The sequence below is a fragment of the Sminthopsis crassicaudata genome, chromosome 3 (genome assembly GCF_048593235.1).
Source record: "Sminthopsis crassicaudata isolate SCR6 chromosome 3, ASM4859323v1, whole genome shotgun sequence".
NCBI classification, from domain to species: domain Eukaryota; kingdom Metazoa; phylum Chordata; class Mammalia; order Dasyuromorphia; family Dasyuridae; genus Sminthopsis; species Sminthopsis crassicaudata.
In genome coordinates this window covers 607,510,010-607,528,929 of record NC_133619.1, presented here as the reverse complement: position 1 = coordinate 607,528,929, position 18,920 = coordinate 607,510,010, and the positions used below count along the sequence as shown (strand labels likewise).

At 41.0% G+C, this 18,920-nt stretch overlaps 1 protein-coding gene across 1 annotated transcript; it reads left to right on the top strand.

Moving 5' to 3' along the window:
* The first annotated feature begins 10,060 nt into the window (after positions 1-10,060).
* On the top strand, positions 10,061-17,659 carry PITHD1 (PITH domain containing 1). Its single transcript, XM_074305875.1, has 6 exons — positions 10,061-10,512; positions 11,749-11,792; positions 12,511-12,588; positions 14,923-15,027; positions 16,044-16,152; positions 16,740-17,659. Exons 1-6 carry the CDS (start codon positions 10,312-10,314, stop codon positions 16,839-16,841), a joined length of 639 nt encoding a protein of 212 aa, XP_074161976.1. The 5' UTR covers positions 10,061-10,311; the 3' UTR covers positions 16,842-17,659.
* The last annotated feature ends 1,261 nt before the right edge of the window (positions 17,660-18,920 follow it).

Here is an 18,920-nt window from a genome sequence, read left to right as displayed (position 1 = left end):
AAAAAAAAAAAAAAAAGATGTACTTAACCATAGAAAAATGTTCACAAATATAAAACACTGAGAAAAATTTTATGTGGGTGCATATATAACAAAACACAACACAAAATATAAGCAACTTAAAAATTCACACTGGTCATTCCCAGTTTGTGATGGATAAATGGTTAAAGGACCTATATAAATGATGATTTTAAAAGACAAATTGTTCACAGTCCGTTGAAAAAAAATGCTCAACATTTCTAATTGAGTCAAGTAAAAACAATTTTGAGGTGCTACACACCGGTAGAATGAACAAAAATCCTTAAAAGCAATGAAACAATACTAGCAGGGTTGTGAGGAACATTACTGGTAGACTTGTAGACTTGTAGAATAATTTTGAAGGTTCATCTGGCAAAAGCACTTATATAGTTTTACATGTAATTATATGTGTATATATGTCATATACAGTTATATATACATGCATATGTTGATATGTAACTAAACATATAATTATATAATAGTAGTCTAAAACTAGGCATAGCCTTTGACCAGTAATTATTGGTAATATTACTTGAGAACGTTATTAAAGGCAAAATAAAGCTATTAGTTCATGGATTTCTTATTATGTGAAATTGAAAAAAAAAAAAAAAAAGCAGTTAAATTGTTATATTAATGTGATAGGATATTATAATGGCATTGCAACTGACAAGTATAAAGAATACAAAGAAAACTGAAAAACCTTTTATGAAATAAAGCAGAGAAAAGATAACCAGAAGAATAATGTTTTATTTATATATATATATTATATATATATATAAATAAAACTACATGAGGACAAGTGAAAGAGAAAGAAGGCACAAAGAGTCTTGAGTTCCTAGTGAGATAGCAGGTAGCAAGTTTGAATCTTGCTCCAGAAACTTAACTACCTGGGTGACTTTGTCCAAATTACTTAATCTGGCTTAATCTATACACATCGATTTTGACCTGCTTCTAAAGTTTCTTCTAGCTATAAATCCATGAGCCTATAACTCAACTTTGTTCCAAAACTTGATGTTAAACCCTGCCCTGGTCAGATGACATCTGGAGCACTGTGTTAAACAGGAAACTAAACTACAGAAGCAGCTAAAATAAGGGGAAGAGTTAGCCTAGAAAAGACCCAAGGATGCCCTTCAAGCATCAGAAAGAACATCCATGGAGAAAGGATTAGATTTACCGCTTGAGGCCCGATTAGGAAAGTGGCTGCTCACCCTCCAGGAGCCAGGAACAACTAGATTTTGAACTTGGGTCTTAGAGGAACCTAAAGTTGTCCTCTGACTCCAAAGCTGACATGCTTTTCACTATCCCACACTGATTAGAATAGTGAATAATTAACTAAAAATCTAGTACATTCACTGTGAGGTAAGAACAGCTTCAAGACCTGATTAAATGACCACAAGAGGCAGCATGCCCTGAGGGATGAAGAATAGGCTGGAGTTTTGGGAAGATCCTAGTCCTGCCATTGACACCATATTGGCCGTGGCCCTAAGCAAGTCACCCTCTCTGAATAGCCACCAGGAGACAGAGCAGGTGGGTGTCTCTTGAGGGAGTTTCCTCAGTGCTATTTCCTTATATTAACAAAATTAAGAGTGATAATACTTGCAATAGGTACTTTTTTTTTTTTTTTTCTCCTGAGGCAATTGGGATTAAGTGATTTACCCAGGGTCATTTAGCCAGGAGGTATTAAGTGTTTGAAGTCAAATTTGAACTCAGGTCCTCTTGACTTTAGGGCTAGTGCTCAATCCACTGCGCCACTTAGCTGCCCCTAAAAGGTACTTTTAAAAGCCACCTCTCCTTGACAAGGCATTCTGGAGGTTTGGATGCATGAGAAAAATAATTTGAGTACTCTTCTGTAGGGAGGGGAAACTAACAAAAGGTGAACTCTTAATTTTTAGATATTTAACTCATATGGCTTGAATGATCATTCAGTATTGGAATGTTAAAGCATTTTAAGTGCTTTTAATGAAAATATGTGTATAAATTTACAGCAGGACTGGCTCAATATTAAGAAAGCTGTCAACATAATTGATTTTGTTATTGATAATGATCGATTGTGCCAAGGTATTAATGTAACCATGTAATTATATCAATAGATGTAAAAAAAAGTCTTTGACAAAATATAACACTCATTCCTATTAAATATATGAGAAAGCATAAAAATCAAATATTTAGTGAACTGAGCCAAATTTATAAAAAATAAATGGGTTTTCTGGTTGACAAATGGTAAAAGCATATGGAGCAGCAGTTTTCAGAGAAAGAAATAAAAGCTCTCAATAGTTACATTTTAAAATGCTTTAAATCACTACTGATCAGAGAATTACAAACTAAAACAACTCAGATACTACCTGTGGCCTGTTGGATTGACTAATAATACAGAAAAGGAAAATAACAAATGCTGTAGTGGATATGGAAAAATTCAGACACTAATGCACTGTTTGGTGGAGCTGTGAACTACTTCAAACCATTCTGGAAAGCAATTTGGAGATATCCTTTGACCTAGGTTTGTACTAGGTTTATATCCCAAAGAGATCATAAAAAAGGGAAAGGACCCACATGTACAAAAATATTTGAAGCAGCTCTTTGTGGTGACAAGAACTGGAAATTGAGGGGATGCCCATCCATTGGGAAATAGCTGAGCAAACTGTAGTATGTGGACTACTAGTGTTTTATAAGACATGATGAGCAAGAAGATGTCAGAAAAACTTGGAAAAACCTATGTGAACTAATACTGAGTGAAGTGAACACAGGAGAACATTGTATACAGGAGGCACAATATTGTGCTTGGAATAGCTTTGATACAGTAATCTTCCATGATTCCGAAGCACTCATGATGGAAAATACCACATCCAGAGAAAGAACTGCTGAAGTCAAAAGTCAAGTAGGTGGGGCAGCTAAGTGGTACAGTGGATACAGCACCAGCCCTGAATTCAGGAGGACCCAAGTTCAAATCTGATCTCAGACACTTAACACTTCCTGGCTGTGTGACCCTGGGCAAGTCACTTAACCCCAGCCTCAGGGAAAAAAAAAAAAAAGTCAAGTAGGTCAAATAGTCTCCCTACTCCCAGAAATGGCCTTCTCATTCTCCTCTCACCTGGTAGGTCAGACAGAGCTTCCTTCTAAGCTGACCTAAAGAGCTCTATTTCATATGGTTCAAAGTGGAAATGCGAGTTCTTTTCCTTGTTGCTTTATGAGATTACTTGGGCAAGTCACTAACTCCAGGGGCCTTCCCATCCTCATAATAAAATGCAGACAGATGTTCTTAAAACAATCCATATGTGCTCATCTGAGGGAAAAAGGGAGCTCTGGTTTATCCACAAAGCTAAGCTGGCCTTACTGGGAATGGGCAGTGCTGTTCCAGAGATGAATGAGCGAGTGTAAAGCGCCTTTCTTTGCCCCTTCTTTCTCCTTGCTTAGTGGCTAATAGATAAGTGTAACTTTGCCACAAAAACTATCTTTGAACAAACAGACCAGCTTACTTTGTGAACGCCATCCCCTTCAGAGGATACTTTTAGGAATTTGAAACCTATAGGCTGAATCCAGGTGTCATATTTGGAGAGGAAGCATGGGGTGTTTTATGCTAGAAAGAACTGAGAATAACTTTTGGAAGACTTTCTGTGAACCACGAAGATTATGAAGGAATAGATGTTTTGGTAGGGACTTAACCTACTTTTGTAAACCTCAGAACTTCAGAAGAGTGAACTTTGGTAAAGTGGCAATACTTTTTTTTGTTTGTTTTTTTTTTTTTTAAATAACTGCTTTTAGTCCAAGTTTAAAATTGTCACCCTTTGCCTCATGCTTTTAAGCATGTCAGAAACAATCCATGGGGCAGCTAGGTGGTGCAGTGGATAGAGTACCGTCCTGGAGTCAGGAGGACCTGAGTTCATTTCTGATCTCAGATACCTAACACTTCCTAGCTGTGTGACCCTGGGCATGTCACTTAACCCCAACTGCCTCAGCAAAAACAACCATCACTACCACCACCAAAAAAACAAAAAAACAAAACAAAAAAAACAGAAAAATGAAGCAAGAACTCTGACGGTCTTTTTTGACATCTGGATTACTGTGCACACAGGTGGCCTTGGCTTTGTCCACAAGTGCTCCAACTTTGGGGCTCTGATCTGGGCCAAGGGACAGTAGCCAATTCAGGCCAAGCAGCATAAAAGACACTTTCAAATCAACATAATTATTTGTGAAGAGGAGAGACTTGAGGAGCCGAAGCAAGGCTTCTACAAGGGGAAGGAGTAATTCTGGGCCAGGGCCAGGAGGATGGGAGTGCTTCCTGTTTTAACAAATTCAGCCTGTCCAGAAACTAGGCAGTGACCCACTCCTAACCCATACCAAAAAAAGATCAAAATGGGTTCATAATTTAAATATTAAGTGTGATACTAAAAAAAAAATATATATATATATATAAAATAAAGTGTGATTCTATAAGCAAAGTAAGGAAACAAAGGATAGTCTACCTCTCAGATCGGTAGCCAAAGAAGAACTAGAGAACATTATAAAACTCAAAATGTATAATTTTGATTATAGTAAATTTAAAAGTTTTTCTACAAACAAAACCAATGCAGCCAAGATTAGAAGGGAAGCAGAAAATTGGGAAAATGTTTTTACATCCAAGGGTTCTGATAAAGGCCTTATTTCTAAAATAAATAGACAATTGACTCAAATTTATAAGAAAATAAGCCATTCTCCAATTGATAAATAGTTAAAGGATATGAACAGACAAGTTTCAAGCAAAGAAATTAATGTCATTTCTAAATCATTATTGATCAGAGAAATGCAAATTAAGACAACTCTTAGCTACCACTTCACATCTCTTAGATTGATTAAAATGTCAGGAAAAGATAATCATAAATGCTGGAGGGACTGTGGGAAAGCTGGGGCACCAATATATTGTTGGTAGAGTTGTGAACTGATCCAATCATTCTGGAGAGCAATTTGGAACTATGTCCAAAGGGCTATCAAATTGTGTATACCCTTTGACAGAGCAGTGTCTCTACTGGGCTTGTATACCAAAAAAATCTTAAAGGAGAGAAAGGGACCCACATGTGCCAAAATGTTTGTGGCAGCCCTTTTTGTAGTGGCCAGAAACCGGAAATTGAGTGGATGCCCATCAGTTCAAGAATGGCTGAATAAGTTATAGTAAATGAATGTTATGGAATATTATTGTTCTGTAAGAAATGACCAGCAGGATGATTTCAGAGAGGCCTTGAGAGACCTACATGAACTGATGCTGAGTGAAATGAGCAGGAGATCATTGTACATGGCAACAAGATTATATGATGATCCATTCTAATGGAGGCGACTCTCCAACAATGTGGTGATTCAGATCAGTTCTAATGGTCATGTGATGGAGAGAGCCATCTGCACCCAGAGAAAAGACTGTGGGAATTGAGTGTGCATCACAACACAATATTTTTACCTTTTTGTTGTTTGCTTGCTTGGTTTTTTTTTTCTCTCTTTTTTTCCTTTTTGATCTGATTTTTCTTGTGCAGCATGATAAAAGTAGAAATATATATAAACGAACTGCACATGTTTAATCTATATCGGATTACTTGCTGTCTAGGGAAGGGGGAAGGAGGGAAGGGACAGAGAAAAATATAGAACACAAAGTTTTGCAAGGAAGAATGTTGAAAACTATCTTTGCATGTGCTTTGGAAAAATAAAAAGCTATTATTAAAAAGAAACAAAACAAATTTAGCCTGTTTTAATTGATGCTTTATGGTTTTGTTTTGTTTACACTGGTCATTTCTGAATATGTCGCTTTACAAAAGAAACCTTCATTTTAACTAGGAAAAGCAGTTAAGTAAAACTGATCAATAAATAAGTCATGCCCAGCAGGATGTGCAAAGTTTCTCACCTATAGATTCTACCTCTCTATAACGAAAGGAATATGCTATTTAATCCTTTTCCCTCAGGATCCTGAAGTTTTAACTAAATATTCTTGCTAACTAGATGCTACATTCATATATTTCTTCTTGCTGAAGGAATATCAGTACTTTTAAAGCTTTCAAAATTTGGGTATTCTGGACAAAATCCCAGGCACCCCAGTTTCCTTACAGCTTTGCCTTTTATAAAACTGTATATGGAAGAAATGAGTGTGTCTGTCACTCAAGAATCAACAATCAAGTGCCAAGAGTCCTGGAAATAAGGGATGCGTTTTTTAGCCACCATTATATTATCATATAAGGTACCCTGCATCAGGCAGGGTAAGGAGGTGAGCACCACATGGAAGAAAGCTTGGACTTTTGAAAAAACACATCATTCTCCAGGTGGGATCTGAACCAGGCAGAAGACAAAAGGATGGCTGATTGCCCAGTATGGACGCTGTGTCTCTCAGGGAGGCTGAAGATGGGCTGCCATAAGCAAGTTGCCTCAGTTTCCTTATTTGTAAAATGAGTTGTAGAAGGAAATCACAACTGTCCACTATCTCTGCCAAGGAAACCTCATGAAAGATCACGAAGAGTCAGACACAGTGAAAAATGGATTACTGACACTAATTCTTGTGTCAAAAAATGATGCTGTCAGAAGAGACCTAAAAATATTTCTTAAGATTATAAAATCTTGGACAAGACACTGAACTTGTTGGCAGCCCAGGTCGGCCAGGGATATAGATGTGATACTTTGATTTGGGACATAAGAAGGTGGATTTTTGGATGACAATAGGGATGACTTACTCTAAAGTTGGCAAAAAAAAAAAAAAAATTGTCAGGTTTTTTGCAGATCTAATCAAAAGCACTTTAAATTAGAAAAGTTAGGGGAGGCAAAAGCCTGCATCTATTTGTGTATTTATCTGTCTTCTAACTATCCATCTAGCTCTCTATTTCTCTGTCTCTTTCTTTCTATTTGTCTTCTATCCATCCATCCATCCATCCATCTTTTTCTATCTATCCATTCATCATCTCCATCAAACTGGATACCACAGAGAAGATACAGAGAAAGAAGAGAAACCCATAGTTTATAGGAGGCAAAATACAAGAAAAGATTCCCTTTAAAAATAGTAAAATTCAGAGGCAGCCAGGTGGCTCAGTGGATAGAGCACCAGCCCTGAAGTCAGGAGGACCTGAGTTCTAATTCAGCTTCAGACATTTAACCCATCCTGGCTGTGTGACCCTGGGCAAGTCACTTAACCCCAATTGCCTCAGCAAAAACAAAAAAAACAAAAATTAGTAAAATTCTATCTCTTGGAGTTATGGTGATGGTCAAATGAGACAACATACAAAAAGTGCAAAGCAAGCCTTAAAAATCTTATATCAATTCCACATATTAAAATCCGTAGTCTCAAATGATCCAAGTTTAGGTTGCTCATCAGATCTGTAAACTAAGGAGGTTGGGAGTAATGATTCATGCACCAGATGATCCAATCAAGGCCCAAAAAAGATCTTAAAAGAAGTAATTCAAGAGGGATAAAGTTAAAGTCTTGCACTTGGGTAGAGAAAATCTTTTAGTACATAGAACGGAGAAATTCATCACTTTGCAGTCAAAATGAGTAATGAAATTTTTAAAAAAGTTTAATTTTATATTTTATAAAATATGTATATATGCACATATATACATTATATATATGTACATGTATACATATGTATGTGTATATATATACACGATGGAATATATAGAGATTATCTGTATAGACTATGTCTATATTCTATATAAATATATAGTAGATATACAGAGTTTAGTCTTTTTGTTAACTAGCGTTTGTTAAGAACTTACTATGTGGCCACACGTGGTGCTGAGCTTTGAGGAATCAGCCTTTTAAATCAAGCAAAACCAGTTTTTCTACCTAGCTTAAAGGGCCCCGCCCTTTAAGTATGATGGAAGATGTTCAAAGAGAAGAGAAGCAAAGGAAAGGTTTCATTACCTGAACCCAAAGTTGATACAGGAATCCTGCAACCGTCCTGAAGTTTTCCAGTATCTTCTCATTTGAACTCACTCTTTGTTAGAAAATAGGGGTGGGGGAGAAATGAATGTCTAGAGAAAGAGGGAGGGGGAGGAGGGAAGGAGGAAGGAAGGGGGGGGGAGGAAGAGAGGAAGGAAGGGGGGGCGGAAGGAAGGGGGGGAGGGGGGAGCAGGGAAGCTAGTCCAGGAAGCCTAGGAAGTCCAGGACAGTGGGAGCCTGAGCTTCTCCCTTGTTGACTCACCTTTGTCCTTCCCAGGTCAGTGCTCCTTCCCCTGCTTTTAGAGAGGAATACTCTATTCCATGGCTGGCCACAGGGAAGCCTCACACTAAACTATCAGTTTCTGTTTCTACAACAGGTCTGTTTGCCCAAACCCTGGGAGCCCGGTTCCTCTGATGTGGAGATCAGGCTGAGGGCGATACTAGCTAGCTAAAGTAACAGCTGAGTGCATTTAGATAGTAAATTCAAGCTTGTAAAGTGCTTGATATATTTGATTCTCATAATGACCCCAAAAGGCGGAAGTGGCTATTAATCCCATGTTACAGACTGAGCATTTGTAGAGCAGCGAGCAATTAACAAAGTGCTGCCCCTAAGTCTTGTCTGGTTTGCAGAGGATCAGCTGGAGGACCCTTAGAACCCAGGAGGTCGGGGGGGGGGGGGGGGGGGCTTAGACAAAATCCAAACTTCCCAACAATGAGCAAGTAAATGGCCCAAGAGTAGGACCTGAGTTATGGGGAGAGGCCGGAAGCTCTTTCTGGGGGCCCTTCTGTACTGGGCAGCTTGCAGAGGTGGAAGGATACGCACTCCTTCACTGCCAAGGTCTGGGCACTCCGGGCCCCGGAAATACCCCAGCTGCAGGCTATCTTCCCTGCTTCCCCCTCACTATCCAGGAGCCTGGCTCTCCCTGGACATGGGACAACAGCTGTGAGCTCTGAGTCCGTGACCCTTGGCAGGGCACTTTATTGCTTCTCTGGAGTGTCTTCCGCTCAGCTTACAGTGTTCAATACTGCATTAGTCCTTAAGCTGTCCACCCGAACAGTTGTAAGTGCTTACTATGCTAAGTCCCGGGACCGAACAAAACTTCTCTGGCGCTGCCGGGAGGCCGGCCCCCAGAAGGCCCGAAGCCGGCCTGCTGACCCGGCCCCCCCATGGGGCTCCAATGAGGCGGCCATGGTTCCTTCCAGTGCAGGACAGAGATCCTTGGATCAAGCAAGATAATGAAAATAGCAGGTGCAAAGTTCTTCCCCGTCGTCCTCTGGGAGTGACTGCGACACTATGCGGATTTTAGAGAAGGAAACTGAGGCGCTGGGACCCGGCTAGGGCGTGTTTGAAAGAAGGTTAAGGGCTCCCTGGGCCAGTCACGCCTTAAGTGTCGGGGTTTGTCCGGGTTCTCCCAGAGGGCCTTGACCTGAGGGCTGACCTCGGGGAGGGGGGCTGACCCCGGGGAGGGGGCTGTGTGGTCCCCTGCCTCGCTTTCCCTTCCGGCACCAGAGCTGGATGACTGCACCCAATAAGCACCTACTAAGTGACGGGAGTGAGTGGGGAGGGGCTCCCGCGCACCCCGGGGAAAGCGCGGGCTTCTGCTCCTTAGGCCCAGCTTCTTAGACTTTGGGGGCGGAGTCTCCCGGCTGGGAGCAGGGGAGGGCGTTGGGGCTGGGCCGCCGGGTGAGCGCGCGCTCCCGGATTAGCCGGAGATCCCTGCCAAAGAGCCTCACTTTTCCTCCTGTGTGAAATGGGCAAGGGAGTCCTTGCAGGGTGATGGGCGCGGGAGCAGGGGCCCCCCGGCCCCGAGAGCACCCACACTCGTCGGAGGTTACCGGCCAGCGGCTTTCACGCGCTTGCTCCTCCAGCTCCCCGACCTCAGTTTATCTGACAGTCAGATGGGCGTTTCAGCCTCGGCCCTCACAAGGCTGCTGCCGGGGAAATCCTCAGAAAACCAGAAGATGGCGCTGCGAGGCTGTGGGATAATCTCGATTTGTATTCGCAAAATCTCTATCTAGCCTGAAGCTGCTCTGAACGAATGCTCCCTGTCCAGAGGAGGAGTTAAGATGGCTGCGCATGCGCTTTTCACCTGAAGGGCGGAGTCCCGAGGAATTTTCAGATTCGAGTAATTGCAGTCTCCGGATTCCAGGTCCGGAGGGGATTCTGAGCATGCGCCGGGAAAGGGAGAGGGAAGGGGAACGGCGCACTCTCGACGGAGGGGCGTGGCTTGGCACCAAGCACCGGAGAGAGGCCCGCCAGGCATGCGCGCACTGAAGGGCCCTAGTGGGGGCGTGGCCGGGGAGTGCTTTACGACAGGTGCGCGCGGCGCGGCGACTTCACTGCGCGGCGGTGTGGGTGTGTAGTAGGGCCGAAGCAGACGCCGGGCAGGGGCTGCAGCGGGGCCTGGCCGGGTGTCATGTCGCACGGGCACAGTCACGGCGGGGGCGGCGGCTGCCGCTGCGCCGCGGAGCACGAGGAGCCGCCGGAGCAGCGTGGTTTGGCCTACGGGCTCTATCTGCGCATCGACCTGGAGCGCCTGCAGTGCCTCAACGAGAGTCGCGAGGGCAGCGGCCGCGGCGTCTTCAAGCCGTGGGAGGAGCGGGCCGACCGCACCAAGGTGGGGCCCGAGCCTGGGCCTGCGGCCGCCCCCAACCCCTCGAGAGATTGTTAAACTGGGCTGGGGGCGGAGCCTCGAGTGCGGGCGGGGCCGAGGGGTCCAGAGGGCGGGGCGGGTGGGATGTGCCGGGGGTCTCTTGGGCCGGCGTGGAGAAGCGCACTTCCAGGATCCCGCCAGGCCTGCTTTGTAACCCCTAGGCTCTAGGCTCTGGTGGCGAGGCTCAATGCTCCCCATGTATATTTCCGACCTGCAAAAGGATCTCTGACCTAGTCTAGTCCACCCCCCACCCCATGGTATCAACGGCTGATCGCTGGTCCTCGTGTTATGTTCTGGGAGGGGGACCGGACTCTGGAGACGAATACTGGTGATTTGTGGGAATGTCAGGTCAAGATCGGAGCTTAGGAGATCTCTCATCTAGCCTCTCCCTTGGGGAGAGGACCCCCTAGATCTAGCTGGGCTCCTTCCAAACCCACCATGATCGTTTCGACAATTCTTACTGGACTTAGAGAAAATGTTTTTCTGGAGATCCCCTCACGTATTCCTCACTGCAGCCATGTTAGGGGGTAGTAAAGGGTTGATCTTTTCTATTTTGTAGAAAAGCAAACTGAGGATTCAACCGGGGATACCTGTGGCCCAAATTCATTGTCAATTGTAAAATGCCAATATATTTCTCGTGACTTGGACTTATGACGCATAGTTCGTTTCTTTCCCTCACATTATCGTTGCTTTCACATACATAGCACTGCACAACATCCTCAGAGAGGAAGTGTGATTTGGGGCCTGGAGATTTATCCCCATTTTACAAATGGGAAAACGAAAATCATATAGGAGAAATGGTTTGCCCCAGGTTCCTTGGCTAGTGATGACATAACATTATCTGAACTCCTGCACAGCTGCTGTTTCAGCTCTACCTCATGGGCCTGGTGTGGTTCCCAATGCAGCCGTCCTTTTTACTTTGTATAATTCATTATCATTTCTGGCTTTCCTAACACAGAGTTGGAAAGCCAGAGTGGAGCTTTAGAATTAATCTGGAACCCCTTAGATTCAGTACTAGTGAAGTCCTAGGCCATGCTTCTCCAAATGAGGTGAGCATTAGCAAACTGCACGTTGTGGCTGGGACTCACAGATACACACAGCAAAACATGTGCAAGCAAGAAACTGTGTTAAACTTGACTTTCAGAAGAGAAGTGAACACCCAGAGGTGTTAATGATCTGTGGGTTGTTGTTTTTTCCCAGTTTGTAGAAAGTGATGCTGATGAAGAGTTGCTGTTTAATATTCCGTGAGTACCCTTCTAATAGGTACCTTAGGCTTCTTCATTTTAGTAAGCATTAGGTATGGTCAGCTTGCCTGGTGGCTTCTTTGCTCAGTATAACATCTATTTTGGAAAGGGGTGGGGAGGATAATTGCTTTCCTTGGAGATGGTAATAAATACTTTTTAAAGTGTTATATCTTCCTTCAGTCCTCACAAACTACTGTGAGGTAAGGTAACAGAAGTATTATTTTTTCCCATTTTAAAGTTTGGGAGAATTTAGACCCAAAACAAAACAAAAACCCTACCAAAATCATCTGACTTCATATCTTGTGTTCTTTCTGTGGAACTCTACTGTGAGGTATTCATTACCAGTAAAGGAGATAAAGTTCAAGTGAATATCTTTAGAATCATCAGGCATTAAGAGTTGGAAGGAATTTTTATTTATTTATTTATTTTTATTTACTTATTTTTCTGAGGCTGGGGTGAAATGACTTGCCCAGGGTCATACAGCTAGGAAGTGTTAAGTGTCTGAGACCAGATTTGAACTGAATTCAAGGCTGGTGCTCTATCCACTGCCCCACCTAACTGCCCCGGAAGGAATCTTTAGAGAACATCAAACCCAAAGCTCTCATTTTACAAAGGAGGGTATGGAGGCCCAGAGAAGGGAAGTGATGATCAGACTGTAGCTGGCCTAACATGCTCCTCCAGCTTTCTGACTCCCAGCTTGTCTTCTGTGTTTGGGTAGGTTTACAGGTAATGTTAAACTGAAAGGAATCATCATTATGGGAGGTGAAGATGACTCACATCCATCAGAGATGAGACTGTAAGTAGCAAAGACCTAAGACCCAAAAATGCCTAGTTGTTATGTGTATCTCTCTTTAGTGGTTAAAGATGTTGATACTGGTAATAATTTACCACAAAGCCCCACATTTAATACTCTCTAGTGTTAAATAGTACATAGCACTTTGGAGGGGCAGTTAATTACCTTTGGGGTTTTCTTGGTGATTGTGCTAGGCTGTAGACTTTTTGTTATCTGTCTGAATTACCTTCCTCAGATAACAGTTCCTTTAGTGCGCCAAAAAAAAAAAAAAAAAAAAAAAAGCTAATGTGTTTCCCTAGAAGTGATCCCAGTGGTCTTCATGCTTACCCTTGTGCTTCAGACAAGAGTCTCTTCTCCTCCCCTCCCCCCCATACTCCCAACAAGTGGTCATCTTTTTAATAGCTAGTGAAGGAGAGTTCATTACCTTAGAGCTGCCCTTTTCATTATTGTAATGCTTGCTTATTGCTAGGAAATGGCTTCTTTATAATTCAGCTTAAACCTATATATTTTATCCAGCAGTCCTAATTTTGCACTCTGGAGCCACACAACTTGGAACTAATCTCATCTAAATAATGACTTCTTGGTTTGATCTCTTGTCTTTTTTTGAAACACCTCCTACCTGGCTAGACTTCCTAGGTCATCTGGAATATTGATATTTTAGATAAATTCCTCCATTTATATAGTAATACTAGATATTCTTTTCTTAATCTGGATTCACTTTTTGTGTTTTTGCCAACAAAAACAAATAACTAGTAACAAATTGCTAAATATATGACAGATTACATGCCTTAGGAGTTTTGGTGGGGCATTTTTAGTGAGTGAGGAAATAACAGGTCAAGTTCTGCTAATGGTACCTATGGAAAAAAAAAAAACAAAAGAAGGCTTCCATTGTATTGCATCCATTGCATTGGTTCTAAAAGAAGGTTGAATGGAAAGACACTGACAAATAACAGCTCTGGGTGAGAAGGCTTGGAAAGGCTTGATATTTTTGCAGAGGTGCTGAAGCCATATGAAATGTTGAATTTCAGGAACAATTGGGCAGGAAAAGTTTTTACAATTGTAGCATATTTTCAATATCATAATGTAAGTTTTAAAAGACATAAGTGTAAATAGAAGTGTGACTATTTATACTATTTTGTGATAAGGCAATCATCTTTATAGCATAAAGAATAAAATGTTAAAATCAGGGATAGAATTGATCTGGTGAAAAAACGGCACAAAGGAATTTTGAAGTACTATTGAAAAACGGGGAGGGGGGGTAGAAAGCCATTGTCTTAGAAGTTTGAATTTGCCATTTAACTATTCCTACTGCTTTAAGAGTGTGTGATCCATTTGAGATAGATAATCAGAATATTTGTTTACTTGAAAAATGGGTGGTGCTCTATCCACTTAAGAATTGTACAACAAACCCTGTAAGTGTTTGCTCCTGTTTTAAAGTGTTCTAGCACTATTTGCTGAAATATGTGAAAGTTTTGGTGAAATACCCTAAAGGTGCTAGATTGTAGTTTGTTGATCGAATTTTCATGCTATAAAATGAATAAAAAACTACTTAGAAAAAAATGGTAATTTCTCATGGCTAGGTCCTTAAGACCTTACAGTAAAGTTATTGACATTTATTCTTGGTGTAAATTCTCTGAATATTTGGCATGAAGGCTTCAGGGCAGAACCTTGAATCATCTTTATCACAATTGTAGGTTATATTGATATGCTGAGCTGGTTTCTTTGGAGCCAAGCATTATTTGAATTTTGAATTCCTTAAGCATTTCTGTAAAACTTCTTTACTGTGATTGTGCTATGAATGTGGTCATTTTCCTTACAAGTGAAATCACAGTATAGACAATCTCTGAATTTGGCGTCCACTGTTTTTCCACTGTCCCTTATAATCATCCCAAGTCAAATACATCACACTTTTGGCAACTCCAGGTCTTTTAAGTTAAAAAAAAAAAAATAACTTTTTCTTCTTGGTCATATTTTACATTTATAAGGTTATAGCTTGAGGTTACATCCGGTTAGTTGGATTTTTAAAATCTTTCAGCAAGTAGTGAATTAAAAAAGTGATTTTTCCCATATGTTGTTCTTTTTTGTGATTTCTTTTCCTTTGTTCCTTTTTTTATGTTAATATTAGGATAATTGGGGAAATTGGTGACAAAAATGTTTTCTTTTGTAGTATCGTTAAAGTACAGTTTTCTTCCCTTTTTTGTTTATAAAAACAAAAATAAAACGCTAATATTCCTGAAAATGTCTTTTTGAGGAAAATTAAGGATTCAGTGGGATAGGCTTCAGAAAGATTGGTAAATCTTGTCCAACATGTCATGTGAATCTCTTGTCTCTCTTTAGGTTCAAAAACATTCCACAAATGTCTTTTGATGATACAGACCGAGAACCTGATCAGACTTTTAGTCTAAATCGAGACCTCACTGGAGAATTAGAATATGCTACAAAGTAAGCCCTAAGTCCTTTTCTTTTTAAAAACATCATGTCTTGAGGGACAAAAGATGTGCTGGTTATTGGCAGCTGAGAATTTGTTTTTGGCTAGTGTTCTTTAATGTAGGCAATGATTAAAAAATGTGGAGGAAGTTACATAAGCTATTGCTTGGATTTTTACCCCCTTCTGGTGTGTTGGTGGAAGCCAGACTTAACTCTTGCATGAATAATATCATTGTGGGAAATTGTAAGAAAAGATGGTTGTGTGACAGAAAAGCCTGGTAGCATGGGCTCTTCTTTTCCTTCCTTGTAGAATCATAGGATTTGGGAAAAGAATAAAAAATAATAGAATTTGGAGCTAAAAGAGACCTTACAGTTATCCAAGTTAGATTAGACCCTCCAGAGGCCCAGAGAAGAAGATGGACTACTCAGAAGGAACAGAGCTGAGGTGTTAAAGGACTTTTTGTATCCCAAATTTCTTATACCTGAGGGCCCAAGTTAAGCTTGTTTTAAAATTGCCTTGTCTTGTTTCGAAGTATAATTATAATAACCAATACTTATATAGCACTTATTTGCTGAGCACTGCTAATCGATTTATAGTTATTTCATTTGATTCTCACAATAACCCTGGGAGGTAAGTGTAATTATGATACCCATTTTACAAATAAGGAAATTGAGACTTTATGGCTGTGACTTACCCAAAGTCACACAGGTAGGAAATGTCTTGAGACTTCATTTGAACTTAGACTTCCTGTCTTCAGGCACACTGTCACCAGCTATTGTTTAATGTTGTAAATGTTGTTTTTAAAATGGTCTTTCCTCTTCCCTGTCTCAAGTACTTAGGAACATTGATGTGTTGGTATATAGGAGATCAGCAGAAACATAAAAATCCAGGATGGTTTTTCTGACATTTGGCTAGTTTGTGATTTTAAACAAAAATTGGATGTTTCTGAAATGAGATTGATGAGTGGGGGATTAGCTATCATATCATATTCTAACAGTATATTTTTCCTTCCTGCTTCCATTCTTAACAGAATTTCTCGTTTTTCAAATGTGTGTCATCTCTCTATTCATATTTCAAAAAACTTTGGCGCTGACACCACAAAGGTGTTTTATATTGGACTGAGAGGAGAGTGGACTGAGGTAAGAAATAAAAAAACAGAAATGGAATAAGATTCTTATCACAGTGGGAGGAATCTAATAAAAGGAAGAAAAATAAGTAAAATGCATTCTCCCATGCTATCTCTTTTTCTTCATGGGCTCTGCATGGAAAAACTATCTTAGTTTAATATGCCATACTTAATTTTAGTTGTTATGGGGATGTACTATCTGCTATGGATTATGTAGCTGGTTAATACAGGTTAAGAGTGTAAAATGACTTAAGTCGTAGAGAAAATCTGTTCCAGTTGAGACCCAGGGAAAGGTCCAAAGGGTATATGATAGAACTGGACACAGGTTTCTGAGGCCAGTGCTTCAACCACTACATACCACTGCCTTCAAAAGTTATGTCAAGTTGTTTTCCTACAGTAATGGGGTGAAAAAAACTAGTAATTAACTTGTAAAAATAATGCTACTTTTCAGGTTGAAAAATAACTGAGGGTGATGGATACTGGATGGCTTTAAGCATTGTATTCCAAAAAAAAGGACTGAGGAAAATTCCTAGTTGTAATATGTGGAGCAGTGTTTTAATGGCCAGTTGGCTAATTCAACTTTTCTTGCTTTTTCTTAAGATGCGTCGACATGAGGTGACTATCTGCAATTATGAAGCATCGGCTAATCCAGCAGATCACAAGGTCCAACAGGTCACCCCACAGACGCACTTCATTTCTTAAAGGCAAGCTGGGGCTACCACAGAAGTTTTTTTTTTTTGTCAGCAATGATGTCAGACAACCATTTTGGAAGGAAAAAGATGGGGTTTGAGAGATATGGCTATTGCAGCTTCCCCCAAAGCTTTGTTGCTGGGGACCTGAAAACTGAGAATACCAAACCATTGGTGAGGGCCACTGGATTGTTGAGGACAGTTTGTCATTTTGGGCACTGTAGAAATTGGGTCTTGAACCCATTGGAAATCTGGCAGTCATGGATAGCCCTTGTTTCCCAGTTTGGATGTGGCTGTGAACTCTTAAGTGTTTTTATCCCTTTGTGGCAGGACTTTCGTGTGACCTTTTTAAAAATCAGTAATTACCACTGCTAGGTGGCCTGTAGCGTTCCAAGATCTTGAGATTTTTGTTCATGACATTTGCCACTAAGATCTCCCATCTTGAAGTACTTTTCCCTGCTTGCTCCCTCCCTCCTGTTTGTGTGAAGTATTTTGTGTTTGTTGTGGTTAAGCCACTCAGGTCTACCAGGTAGCTGCTACCCCCTCTTGAAGTATTCTGAGATTGTGGCTGTAGAGCTAGTCTCTTGATCACATTTATAGCTTTGCACCCTTTCTTCCTGCCTTTGGTAACCAACCTCTGAGGGATGGTGTGGCTGAAATTGTTCACATGGGTATGGCCATCTTGCTGGTGACATTGAGACTTAGGAAAAGCGTTGTTTATGGCATGATGCTTAATGCTTCTTAGAAACCAGAAATCTTTGAGCTCTTCTGTGCACAGTGTTCTATTCCTTGTGACTAAGAAGCTTCCTAATAAATCCACATCAGATATAACATGTCTTGTGTTTTTTTTTTTCCCCATTCATATTAATAGTAATTCCCTCTCAGAATAGTTTGCAGTTCACATGGGAATCAAAATTTGTAAATTACCTTAGAAATAACCTAGTCCAACTGTCTCGTTTTATATCTGGGTATACTGCAGCTCAGAGGTTAAATGTCTTGCCCAAGATCACACAAGCCAAAATTCAAAAGCAGGTCCTTTGCAAACTGCAGAGAATGTTGCTTTGTGCAAGGAAGATGAGGGGGCTGATGCTCAGTTAAGCTGACTTGCACGAAGGCAGAGCCAGTCTTTACTTGAAGACTGAATCTTCTCACTACACAAAATGCTGACTCTGACCAGAGAAGCTTTTTGGAAGTTCTACTCTCGGCTCATGGGACATGGCAGTAAATTTAGTTCCTTGGTTCATCTTCAGATATTGAGCTTGAAAGTTTTTCCTCATTTCTTGAAACCATGCTTACTCACATAGAAATAAAAGTCTGCATGTGCTGAATTGTCCTTTTCCAGTCTGTATCAAACTTAAAGAGGATGGTAAGATCACAGTATTTAAGGGAAATAACTTAAGCTGTTCTCTAACACTGTGCACCTGTGTGGATGATTTTGGAGGCAAGGTGTTAACCTAGTACTGTATTTCTCAAAGATCAAAGAGCTGTCACACACAGAAATGTGCATTTAAAACTTGGGGGAAAATTAAATGTGACCCTATTGTAAACATTAGTACCAGAAATGAGAAAAAGTAAACAAATGCTAAAAAAGGCTAGAAGTAAACTGACATCCAGAGTAAATTGGATCCTTGCTTGAGGTATAATCATCCCAATCTCCAACCACAGCAGCTTTATCAACATCGTACAATAAGTTGGAGATGGGAAACAAGACATTCCATGGTGATTAACTCTATGAAGGAAGGAAGGAGAAGTATTCAATTTGAAATCCTGGAACACAGAAAAAAGCCCTATTTTATCACTGCTAGATATTATCCTAAAGTAACCTCAAGTTGCCAAACTTGCTGACTTCAGGACGGTGTGGTTTATAATTACTGCAGGTTCACTATGTAATATATGAGCATGGGAAGAATTGCATTATTAGCTTCCCAGAGCTAACATGGTTATCAGGGGCTATTTCCGGGAGGGGGATTTCCAAGTCTCTTGGGGACGGGTCCCTGGCCTAGGGGGACGACTGGGGCTTTACCCTAGACACCCTCCACTTCTCTTTAGTTCCCTTTTCTCTTTCACCTCCATCACCGGGGGTTGCTCAGTA